This window comes from Sus scrofa, chromosome 1 (assembly GCF_054392235.1).
Source record: "Sus scrofa isolate SSC_HxYL_T2T_F1_AM1 chromosome 1, Sscrofa_HxYL_maternal_Yorkshire_Landrace_v2.0, whole genome shotgun sequence".
NCBI lineage: Eukaryota > Metazoa > Chordata > Mammalia > Artiodactyla > Suidae > Sus > Sus scrofa.
The window spans coordinates 116446826-116458946 of record NC_139383.1 but is presented as its reverse complement, the minus strand read 5'-3'; the positions used below and the strand labels follow the sequence as shown (position 1 = coordinate 116458946).

Below are 12121 nucleotides of genomic sequence, written 5' to 3'. Positions count from 1 at the left end.
GTGTGCAGATTTAAGCCATCTTCCTGGAGCATGTTCTTCAGGAGATTCAGTTGATTCTCAAATACTAGTCCAAAATGAGGTCTTCACCAGTCCTAGCAAATCAGAAAATAAGAACAATGCAGTGTGTGTTTCATGTAGCTATATTTGGAGAGTATGTTCAGAGATTGGTTCCTTTCAAGTTGTTTGTGTTAAAGTGGTCCGACTTTATGAACTGGTGGTGAGAGCAGATGGCAGCTGGTTTTTGTTTGTCAGTTTGTTTTTTGGCCGTTTGGAGTTCTGGGGCCAGGGATCAGATCTGAGCTACAGAGGCAATCTATGGCACAGCTGCAACAGTGCTGGATCCTTTAACCCACTGTACCTGGCTGGGGATCGAACCCACGTCTGGTGCTGTGGAGATGCTGCCCATCCCATTATGCCAGAGAGCGAACTCCTGGCAGCTGTTTTAAGTTAAGCAACCTCACAAAAGTTTGCAGTTTTTGCAAGAGTAAATCCTTGGAGTTCTCATCACAGAGGGAAAATCTTTTTTTCCTTTTTTCTTTTCTTTTTATTGTAGCTATGTGAGAAGATGGATACTAGTTGAACCTATTCTCATCATTTCAAAATATACGTAAATCAAACCATTATGCTGTATGCCTTAAACTTAAACAGTGATGTATATCAATTATTTCTCAGTAAGGGTTCCTGTTGTGGCTCAGGGGGTTACAAACCTGACTAGTATCCATGAGGGCTCAATCCCTGGCCTTGCTCAGTGGGTTAAGGATCCAGTGTTGCTGTGGGCTGTGGTGTAGGTCACAGATGCAGCCTGGATCCTGCATTGCTGTGGCTGTGGTGTAGGCCAGCAGCTACAGCTATGATTCGACCCCTAGCCTAGGAACTTCCATATGCCACAGGTGCGGCCCTAAAAAGAAAAAAATTACTTTTCAATAAAACTGGATAAAAAAAGTTTCCAACCGTATATCAGCCTCTATTTAATGTAATTTCCTGGACTTTAAATTCCTAAAGCCCAGAGCTCTCTGGCCTAGGTGGCACTTAAGATCCTTTATGGTTGCATGATTTTGCAGTGCAGACTCAGGCCCAGGTGGCACAGCCACACCTACTCTCACTTCCTGCCCTGTGTCCTCTCCCCCAGTTTGGGATGAACGCGCTTCTCCTGTCTGCCTGGTTCGGCCACTTGCAGATCCTCCAGATCCTGGTCAACTCTGGGGCCAAGATCCACTGTGAGAACAAGGTAAGACCTCAACTGGCAGCCCACTTTCCCCCCTGCCCCCAGCTGCACAGGGCTGCCCCCCTCTGCCCACCCCTGCTGCTTGTCCCCATTGCTTCCCCCTCTGTCCCCCTCCCCCCCACATGTGCCTCTGCCTGCCCCAGATTGACATGACCCTCTGAGATTTGTCCTGAACCCCCTGAGATCAGCCCTGGGAAGCTGGGACCCTCACTGCTTCACTGAGGCTGGGAGAAGGGCCTGAGGGTGCCGCTTCCATCAACACTGAAAGCCCCTTTCTTCTGATCCCCTCACCCTTTACCACTCTGTGATGCTGGGATGGCCCCCAGCCCTCTGGTCAGCCTTCTAGTCACAAACAGGAGTTAAAGTAATGTGCCCTCAGGAGTTCCTGTTGTGGGGCAGCAGAGATGAATTCAACTAGGAAGCATGAGGTTGCAGGTTTGATCCCTGGCCTTGATCAGTGGGTTGAGGATCCTGCTGCATTGCCGTGAGCTGTGGTGTGGGTCGCATATGAGGCTCGGATCCTGTGTAGCTGTGGCTGTGGTGTAGGCCAGCAGCTGTGGCTCTGATCGGACCCTTAGCCAGGGAACCTCCATATGCCGCAGGTGCGGCCCTAAAAGAGCAAAATAAATAATAATAATCAAGTAACGAGCCCTCAGAGGATTAAAGGAGAAGGAGGTGAGGGCTCCTCCCTTCCGCAGGTTTCAGTCTCCCTGGAGTCAGTGTGGCCTGGTGGAAGGAACAAAGCACCGTTTACCAAACTCTGGGACCTTGGGTGAGCTTTACCACCCTGAGCCTCAGTTTTCCCATTTGGAAATGGGCTGCTAGTACCCAGCTCCGAACTGTGGCAGAAACAAATACAGCACTGCGTGTAAAGTCCCTGGCTCGGGGCTTGGCATGTTAGGGAACCTGGCTTGGCCTTGCAGAGGCTCAGTGGCCTTGGGGAATCTAATAGCTGTTGCAGTGAGATTTGCTGTCAAGACAGAATGAACCTCAATGCTCTAGAATGAGGAAGATGAGGTCTTCGGTGTGTGCGGAAGGCAGGGCTCTGGGTAGTGGACTCTCCTAGTTAAGCAGATCCACTCTGCGTTAGTTTTCTCTTTTTGCTAACAAACCACCCTGAAATGTAGTGGCTTAAAGTAACAATGATATGTTATTTTTTCATAATGTCAGTGGCTGGTCAGTTCCTGGGGCCTTGCCTGGGTTCACTTATGAGAACACAGTCAGCGCATGTCTGGGGCCTCTGCAGGCTGGGGGAATGTCAGGGATGGTGTGGCCGGCTCATCCAAGTGGTGGCTGATATTCATGGAGACTTCCTCATGTGACTGCCCCAGGACTTCCAAAGAGCAAGAGTGAAAGTGCAAGGTGGAGTTCCCATTGTGGCTCAGTGGGATAAGAACCCGGCATAGTGACCATGAGAATGCAGGTTTGATCCCTGGCCTTGCTCAGTGGGTAAAGGATCTGATAGGTCGTAGTAGGTTGCAGATGCAGCTTGAATCCTCCATAGTTGTAGCTGTGGTGCCGGCCGGCAGCTGCAGCTCCTATTCAACCCCTAGGCTGGGAACCTTCATATGCCTCATGCGTACCCTAAAAAGGAAGGGAGGAAGGAAGGAAGAGGCAAGGTTCATGAGCTATTACTTCTACCTCATTCTACTGGTCAGAGCCCATCACAGGGTTAGCTTCATTTCAGGGGGAATGAAAATGAAGTTCCCCTGGCCAGAGGTCAAACCCGTACCATGTCAGTGACCATGCTGGCTCCTTAACCTACTGAGCCACCAGGGAACTCCTCAGATTCCTTCTTTCAATGTGAAGAGTAGCGCGGGCCTGTTGCGTGATCTCGTGACAGTTTCTCAGTCCTGTTTTTCGTGACCTCGCCCCTTTTGAAGAGGACAGGTCAAGTGTTTTGTAGAATGTCCTTCGGTTTGTGTTTATCTGATGTTTTTCTCATGATTAGACTAGGGTTATGGAATTTGGGAAAGAAGATCACAGAGGTCAAGTGCTCTTCTCATCACCTCTTATCAGGGGCATATGATACCGTTGTGATTTGTCACTGGTAACATTGTCGTGATCCAATTCTAACACCAATTCCCATGTGTGTGTTTTTTCTTTTTCTTTTACTTTTATTGACGTATAGTTTATTTACAATGTTGTGTTAATTTCTGTTGTACGGAAAAGTGACTCTGTTATACATACATATTCCTTTTCTTGTTCTTTTCCATTATGGCTTATCATAGGATGTTGAATATAGTTCCCTGTGCTATTACAGTAGGACCTTGTGGTTTATCCATCCTGTATACAATGGTTAGAATCTGCTAATCCCAAATTTCCAGTCCTTCTCTTCCCCACTCCCAGCCCCCTTGGCAATCACAAATCTGTTCTCTATATCTGTGAGTTTGTTTTTGTTTCATAGATAGGTTGATTTGTGTCATCTTTTAGATTCCACATATAAATGATATCATATGATTTTTTTTTTCTCTGTCTGATGTACTTTGCTTAGTATGATAATCTTTAGGTCCATCCATGTTGCTGCAAATGGCATTATTTCATTCTTTTTATTTTTTTATTATTATTTTTTAGTTGTATATTTCTTTTTTATGCAATATATTTATTTCTATAGCATTTTAAAATTATTCAATTACCTTTATTGTTTTACAACAATCATCACAACCAAATTTTATAGCATGTGTGGGTTGGAAATGCTATTTTATTCTTTTTAACATCTAAGTAATATTCCTTCGTGTGTGTGTTTGTGTGTGTATCTTCTTTATCCATTCACCTGTAAATGGACATTTAGATTGTTTCTATGTCTTGATTTTTGTGAATAGTGCTGAATTATAGTTTTGTAGGGACGTGTATGTAGAGGTGTGATTTCTGGATCATCTATCTTCAGTTTTTTGAGGAATGTCCATACTCTTTTCCATAGTGACTGCACCAGTTACAGTCTTACCAACAGTGTAGGAGGATTCCTTTTTCTCCATAACCTCTCCAGCATTTGCTATTTGTAGATTACAAAAAAAAAAAAAAAAAAAATTTTTTTTTTTTTCATTTCACTTCAGATGCCAATCCCAAAGCCCTAGTGAGTCAGCAGTGGCTGGATGAAGAGAAGCATAGGGCAAGGTCCTGAATGCAGGTGCTTCTGTCCCTGTGGGCTTTGGGGTCTGGCAGATGGATATGTTCAGATTCATCAACTTGGAAGTTCTCTGAGCCCTGGCCTTTTGGGTTTTTATGGAGGCTTCATTACATAGACTTGGTAGATTAAATCCTAGCCATTGGTCTTATTATTATTATTATTATTATTATTATTTTTCACAGCCACACTTGCAGCATATGGAAGCAACATATCTGGGATCTACACCGCAGCTTTCGGCAATGCCAGATCCTTAACCCACTGAGCAAGGCCAGAGATCAAACCTGCATCCTCATGGATACTGCTCGGGTTCTTAACCTGTTGAACTGTAATGGGAACTCCCAGCCATTGGTCATTGATTCAGCCTCCAGCTCCTCCCCTCTCCTCTAGAGATAGGGAGGTGGGACTGGAAGTTCCAACCCTCTGATCTCACTGTAGTTTCCACAGGCAACCAGCCAGGATCCTTAGTTACCTAGGGGCTTCCTGTCACCTCATTAACTTCATAAAAGACACCTTTGTCACTCTTACCATTTTGAAGATTCCTAGAGTTTTAGGAGCTCTGTGCCAGGAACCAGGACAAAGACCAAATAAATATTTCTTTTTTTTTTCCTTTTTTTTTTTGTTTCACTTTTTAGAGCCGCACCTGTGGAGGTTCCAGGCTAGAGGTCAAATCGGAGCTCTAACTGCTGGCCTATACCACAGCCACAGCAACGCCAGATCCGATCCGAGTCTGTGATCTATACCACAGTTCACTGAGCAAGGCCAGGGATCGAACCTGCGTCCTCATGGAGGCGGTCACATTCGTTAACCCCTGAGCCATGATGGGAACTCCCAAATAAATATTTCTTATTATAAATCACAGTATCACCCTTGATCATTTGGTTAAGGTTGTGTCAGCCAGGTTTCCTTTTCCATACCCTATTGTTAGAAACTCTTTGTGGTTTTAATTTGCATTTCAATAATGACTAATGATGTCAGATATATATTTTTTTTTTTCATGAGCTTATTTGGCATGTGTATATCTTCTTTGGTGTCCAAATGACTTTTTAATTGGCGTCATTTTTTTTTTTTTTAAGGGCTGCACTTGTGACATTTGGAGGTTCCCAGGCTAAGGGGTCAGATTGGAGCTGTAGCTCCTGGCCTACGCCACAGCCACAGCAATGCCAGATCCAAGCCACGTCTGCGACCTACACCACAGCTCATGGCAATGCCAGATCCTTCACCCACTGAGCGAGGCCAAGGCTTGAACCTGTGTTCTTATGGATGCTAGTCAGATTCGCTTCCGCTGAGCCAGGATGGGAACTCCTAATTGGGGTACTTTCTTATTGATGAGTTTTTTTGTTTTTTTGTTTTTTTTGTCTTTTTGCTATTTCTTGGGCCGCTCCCGCGGCATATGGAGGTTCCCAGGCTAGAGGTTGAATCGGGTCGTTAACCCACTGAGCAAGGGCAGGGACCGAACCCGCAACCTCATCGTTCCTAGTCGGATTCGTTAACCACTGCGCCACGACGGGAACTCCCTTACTGATGAGTTTTTTAAGACTTCTTTATAAATTTTGGATGCATTTCAGAATAAATTGCAGGCATCAGTGTGCTTCCCTCTCAAACCTTCAATAGGCATGTTATTAACTAGAGTTCAAATTCTTTACATATAAGGAAATTCACAAATCTTAAATTTGTGAATCTGAAATTCACAAATCTCAAATTTGTCAAATCTCAAATGAGATTTGACAAATGCTACTCCTCTGTAACCCAAACCACTGTCAAGAGGTAGAACACTGTTCTATTGATTTTTATGACTCATTAATGACTGCAATCTATTTGAAAAATGTGCTCTAAACCATCTCTCTATAATGCAAGGCCAAGATCAAAGCTCTGGGCTATAAACATAGGATTTGCAAACCTCCCTCGCTTAAGTATAGCTTCCAGGGCCAAGAGACCTTCAATAAAGCGAATCGAAATAACATGAGGCATGCTTGTGTTATCCTAATTTGACCTATGAGAAAATGGGGGCTCAGAGAAGTACAGGTAACTTGCCCAAGACCACAGAGCTGATAAATGCTACAGCTAGGATTTGAACTCTGGCATCCTGACTCCCACCAGCACCTGTGAGGCTAAGTAGGTGCTTCGGTTGTCCCAGGGGCTTTCAGTGTGGTTTTAATTGGAAAGCTGCTCTGATCCTAAACACTCATCGTTTGGGAGCTAGCCAGCATGTGAGCAGGGCCTCCCTTCGCAGACTGCAGGGAGCCCTCTGGGCTTGTTTCCAGGATGGCCTGACCTTACTGCACTGTGCAGCTCTGAAAGGCCACGTGCCTGTGCTGGCATTCATAATGGAGGACCTGGAGGACGTGGCCCTGGACCATGCTGATAAGGTGAGTGTGGCTTCAAGTCTGTGTGTCCTTCTCGTTGAGCTTGGGATTCCTGCAGCCTCTGCTGCATGCTCCTTGAGTGCATCCTTTGAGCCATGGGTGGTATAGACTGGACCCCATCTTCAGAAGCTGCTGGTCTAGAAGGGGCCTTGGGGCACAAATGAACAGGACACTGGCAGCCCGTGATCAGTTCCCTCAGAGAGACTCTGATAAGACTAGACAGTTTGGAGAGGGGAGCTCTTGCTTTCTGCTCCCTGGAGGAGGTGACATTTGGTGAAGGAACTAAATTTTGTTGGTAAGATTAGAAAGCCGGGGGCATTCCAACTGGAGGAGAGAGTGTTGCTAGAGCTTTAGAGGTGGAAAAGGCCTCTTTGAGTGTGAGTTTGGATGGATTGGAATCTTGGAGGTGAAGGCTGGAGAGGTTGTTGGGGGCCCTCGTGGAGGTCTCAAGCCCCAGCCTCAGGAATGGGTCCTTTATTCAGCAGGCCTGCAGGGAGCCCCCCACCACCACCACCGCCCCTGAGGATTTCAGTAGGGGAGGGCCCCTCCCAAGTGGGGTCTTGTTAGGATGTTGGTCAGAGCTCTCCAGGCAGGGTGTATAGACCAAGGGGAGTGGAGAGTGTCTGGGGCACAGCAAGCCCAGAGTGATTGGAGAAACTGGGGCCCGGTGGGCAGGGCAAGGAAGAGTCACTCTTTTCTTCTCCCCGGCCAGCTGGGAAGGACAGCGTTTCACCGGGCTGTGGAGCATGGGCAGCTGGGTGCTCTGGATTTCCTCGTGGGCTCTGGCTGTGACCACAGTGTCAAAGACAAGGTACTGTGACCATAGGTCCCAAGGGAGGGACCAGGATCTGGGTTCCTGACCCCCAGGGTAGTCACAGGCAGCTCTCCTGTACCTACTTCCCACTCTAGCATGCTAGAGGGCTGGTGGCCCAAAGACCAGCGTGTGTCCGATGTTTATGCAACTGGCATTTTGCAAGCACACACTGTGGGCCAGCCCTATGCTATGGGTGAAGAGCACAAAGATGCCCAAGACACAGGTTTTTTTTTTTTTTTACTGAAGATATTCAAGAAATTCAACGCCACAATCCTAGTAAAGAGCTGTTATCCAGGAGTTCCCGTCGTGACTCAGTGGTAACGAACCCAACTAGAATCCCTGAGAATGCACGTTTGATCCATCCCTGGCCTTGCTCAGTTGGTTAAGGATCTGACATTGCCGTGAGCTGAGGTGTAGGTCACAGATGGGGCTTGGATCCCACATTGCTGTGGCTGTGGCATAGGCTGGCAGCTGCAGCTCTGACTTGACCCCTAGCCTGGAACTTCTGTATGCCGTGGGGTGCAGCCCTAAAAAGGTGAAAAAAAAAAAAGAGCTGTGATCCAATGTGGGGAGCCAGGATATCAAATCTTTTTTTTTCCCCCATTGATTGTCAAATAACCTTTTATTATTTTTCTCTGCAGTTCTTAATTAACTGGGTGTTCTGCTGTGCCATTATTGATGTCACCTATGATGTCATGAGGGTGGTGGCCATCAACATTGCAGTCCACAGTCCAAACTCCCAGTCCACCCTGCTCCCTCCCCCTCAGCTCCTTGGCAACCACAGGTCGGCTCTTTTTGTCTTTGAGTCTGTTTCTGTTTTGTAGGTAGGTTCAGTTGCGCCATATTTGATCACATATAATTGATATCATATAGTATTTGTCTCTTTCTGACTTCACTTAGTATGAGAATCTCTAGTTGCATCCATGTTGCTGCAAATGGCATGATTTTGTTCTTTCTTATGGCTGGGTAGTATTCCATTGTATATATGTACCACATTTTCTTAATCCATTCATTTATCAATAGACATATAGGTTGTTTCCATGACTGGCTATTGTGAATAGTGCTGTTGTGAACATGGGTGCATGTATCTTTTTGAATTATAGTTTTGTCCCAGTATATGCCCAGGAGTGGGATTGCTGGGTCATATGGTAGTTCTATATTGAATTTTCTGAGGTACCTCCATAGTGGTTTTCCATAGTGGTTGTACCAATTTACATTCCCACCAACAGTATAGGAGGGTTCCCTTTTCTCTGCACCCTCTACAAAATTTGTTATTCGTAGACTTATTAATGATGGCAGGATGGCAAATCTGACTGGGTGTCTACAGTGGATTTGAGCGGGGCTGTGATTCCATTAGGGATATCTGTTAGAAGGATGGTAGCCACACACTGTTGGTTATTTGCTTTCTTTGTGTTTTAGTAATCTACTGTGAGTATGGCAAAAGTAGGATGAGAGTGCTTTGGACAGAGCAGTTCATTCAGGGTGGTGAATTTATAAGCAGGATTTCACCAATCTGAGAAGGGGTGAGGGATGGGGACCCAAGGAGACCACCTTCCCAATGACTTACATTAATTGTTAATCATTAGGTAAATATGTTACAGCAAATTCTAAGCAGTGTTCCCAACAAGGGAGGAGGTCCATTGTTAATTTTCTGATTAAAATGCTTGGCCACGATAAAAGGAATTCTGTTATGAGCTAGTGACAGGGCTCACAGACAGATGGACCACAGGACCTTAGAGCTGGAAGATGTCTTCATCATGGGCCAGTTCAGCCTTCTCATTTTGCAGATGTGGAAACTGAGGCCCAGAGAGGGGGATATTTTAGTTAAGGTCACATAATAAGACAAAGGTCGAGCTGGGTGCAGAAACAGGACACATCTATCCGGGGGGGAAAAAGATTAGGGAGTTCCCATTGTAGCTCAGGGGTTAACAAACCTGACTAGTATCCATGAGGATGGGGGTTCGATCCCTGACCCCACTCAGTGGGTTAAGGATCCGGTGTTGCTGTGAACTGAGTTGTAGGTCACAGACATGGCTTGGATCCAGCATTGCTGTGGCTGTGGTGTAGGCTGGTGGCTATAGCTCCAATTCGGCACCTAGCCTGGGAACTTCCATATGCCATGGTTGCAGCCCTAAAAAGACAAAAGAAAAAAAAAAATGGTTATATTCAGGTCCCCAGGAGAGCAGGAGCACCAAAACTAGAAAGCAAGAAAGGTCCAGCTTTGGTGAACTTATCCAGAATCTAGCAATCAGAGATTTTAGAAAGAAGCTTTTAAAATTGCATGCCCCATTAAGTATTTTCATTTTGAGTTTTGTTTGGGGCGAGTGACCAGTAAGCTTTTCAAGGCTTTGGGCCGCTGAAGGTCTGACTCCTGCCAGGACTCCCTCCAGCCTGCCTTGGAGGACAGACCTGTTAGAATGGGTGACAATTGCAGGTGCTATGGTAGGGAGGCTTTGAGAGCCCAGAGAGAGTGATTAGCTCCTCTGGAAATGTCAAGGAGATGCCAACAGAGTCTCACAGCGGTGAGGATGTCCCTACAGGTGGTGGGAAGAGGCCAGGCCCAAGGCCTCCTTCCACCCAGACCCCTGCCCTGCCCAGGCAGAGTGTGAGGGCCCTGTTAGGGGGTTCCTGCCACTTGCAAATTCAAAGGGCAAGATGTTGATACTTATAATCCAGGAGGGAGAGGAAAGCCCTGCCCTGTCTCCATAGCCCTGCTGACTGGGGGCACATGCTAGTTCCCCAACAATTCACCCACTTCCTTCCTGTCTCTTTGAAGACAGACTTCATGCTGTGGCTGCACCACCCACAGCCTGATCCCTCCTTACAGCAGCGAGCTGACCACAGAGCGAATGGGAGAGGAGTAGAACAAAGCTGTTGAGGGTTTTTTTTTTAAACCTGATTTTATTTATTAATATAATATGACAGTGATCATAATGGAAATGGAAATGTTTCATCTTTGATCCCATAAGATACTTATAGTTGTTTATGTGTGTGGATGTATCATGGGGGGCAGAGTATGTTTTTAAATTATTTTAAGTACTGCTTTGGCTTTGGTACATGTTCACATCCTCATTGCACCCTTTAAAGATCTGTGCCCAAGTTGAGCGCCTTGATTCCTTCCTGGGGAAGGTACTGAGACAAGGCAGCATGGAGGAAAGTGCTTGAGCCAGGAGGCCTCCATGACCGGTTTAGTTTGATATATTCCTGTGGCCTTCTGGGCATGATAAATCGCCAAAGCTGAGTCGTCCCTTCTAGATGCTTTTGTGGGTTCTTCCAGGGTCCTTATCCTAGTCCTGCATCTGTGTCCTCTGTAAGGAAATACCTTTTCTGGGGACCCATCCAGCCGCCTCCTCTTTAATGGGGCCCCTCACCCTCCCTTTGTCTCTGCAGCATGTCCTTTAAGGACAAGCCCCAGCAGGCTGCTGTTGGCGGGGCTACTTCTGACACTAAGAACACTGTGCCCTTTGTCCCCCAGTGCAACCACTGTTCTTGGCTCTGTCACCGTCACCTTTAGACTTCTCAAGGGTGAGGCCGCTCCCGGTCCTCTGGCCCTCAAGTTCCAGGAGACACATATTAGATTCTCCAGCACATTATTTATTCATTGAACAAATATCTATTGCATGTCTGCCATGTGCCCCAGGCTCTATTCTGGGCACCTGGGGAATCTTCCGAGAACAAGATGGACAGAATTCCTTGCCCTGGAGGTGCTTCTGTTCCAGCAAACAGAGTCATACAATAAACAGTAAGCATAGTACACAAGCAGATTATAGAGTGTGTTGGGTAGTCGGTGCTTTGGGAAAAAAGGAAACGTAGAGCCGGATAAGGGGGTCAGGAGGTGAGAATTGTGTTATTTATATATTTTTATGTTTTTAATATTTAGTAAATTTACTCAAAGAAAACTTAAATGATACAGAACTGAAAATACTAGAAATCTGTATACAGTAAAAAGTGAATATAAATTAGCCAATTCCATGGACTCTTCCAGTTAAGCATTCATACAAATACATGTTCATCTTTTTCTTACATATGGGAATAACACATACATACATCACATAATGATTTTAGAAAAAAAAATCAGAGCTACTAAAAATGTTCTCAAGTTTTAAGAATGGTGTGGAAAAAGTTTTAACAACATTCTACATTAATGGAAACCCCTGATTTAATTCTATGATTTTATCATGCCAGAAGCATGGTTGGTTTTAGGTTTGTTTTTTTGTTTTTTGTTTTTTGTGTTTTTTTTTGGCTTTTTAGGGCTGCACCCATGGCATATGGAGGTTCCCAGGCTAGGGGTCAAATCACAGCTACAGCTTCCAGCCTATGCCACACTCACAGCAATGCAGGATCTGAGCCACGTCTGTGACCTACACCACAGCTCTCAGCAGTGCCGGATCCTTAACCCACTGAGCAAGGATCGAATCTGCAACCTCATGGTTCCTAGTCGGATTCATTTTCGCTGTGCCATGACAGAGACTCTGGTTTTTTTAGTTTTATAAAACAGTTATCAGTATCATACACATTGGCTTATTAATAATTAAGGCATTTTGCATATACAGTATCTCAGTATGAACAAAAAACTTTTAGTATTGATTATT

The 12121-nt window shown here is 45.6% G+C and overlaps 1 protein-coding gene across 14 annotated transcripts in view; it reads left to right on the top strand.

The window, feature by feature from the left end:
• ANKDD1A (ankyrin repeat and death domain containing 1A) overlaps window positions 1-12121 on the top strand; it is a 105523-nt gene that overhangs the window by 9996 nt on the left and 83406 nt on the right. For 11 of the 14 annotated variants that reach the window (XR_014809695.1, XR_014809717.1, XR_014809716.1 and 8 more), the window contains 3 exons: window positions 1130-1228; window positions 6614-6718; window positions 7428-7526. Coding sequence is in view for 8 of the 14 variants with exons in the window: in XM_084967529.1 (XP_084823655.1) it covers window positions 1130-1228; window positions 6614-6718; window positions 7428-7526 (303 nt within the window). In the remaining 6 variants the exon portion in view is untranslated. Of the gene's footprint in view, window positions 1-1129; window positions 1229-6582; window positions 6719-7427; window positions 7527-12121 lie in introns of all 14 variants that reach the window. The other 3 variants (XR_014809715.1, XR_014809701.1, XM_084967537.1) reach the window with 1 other exon arrangement.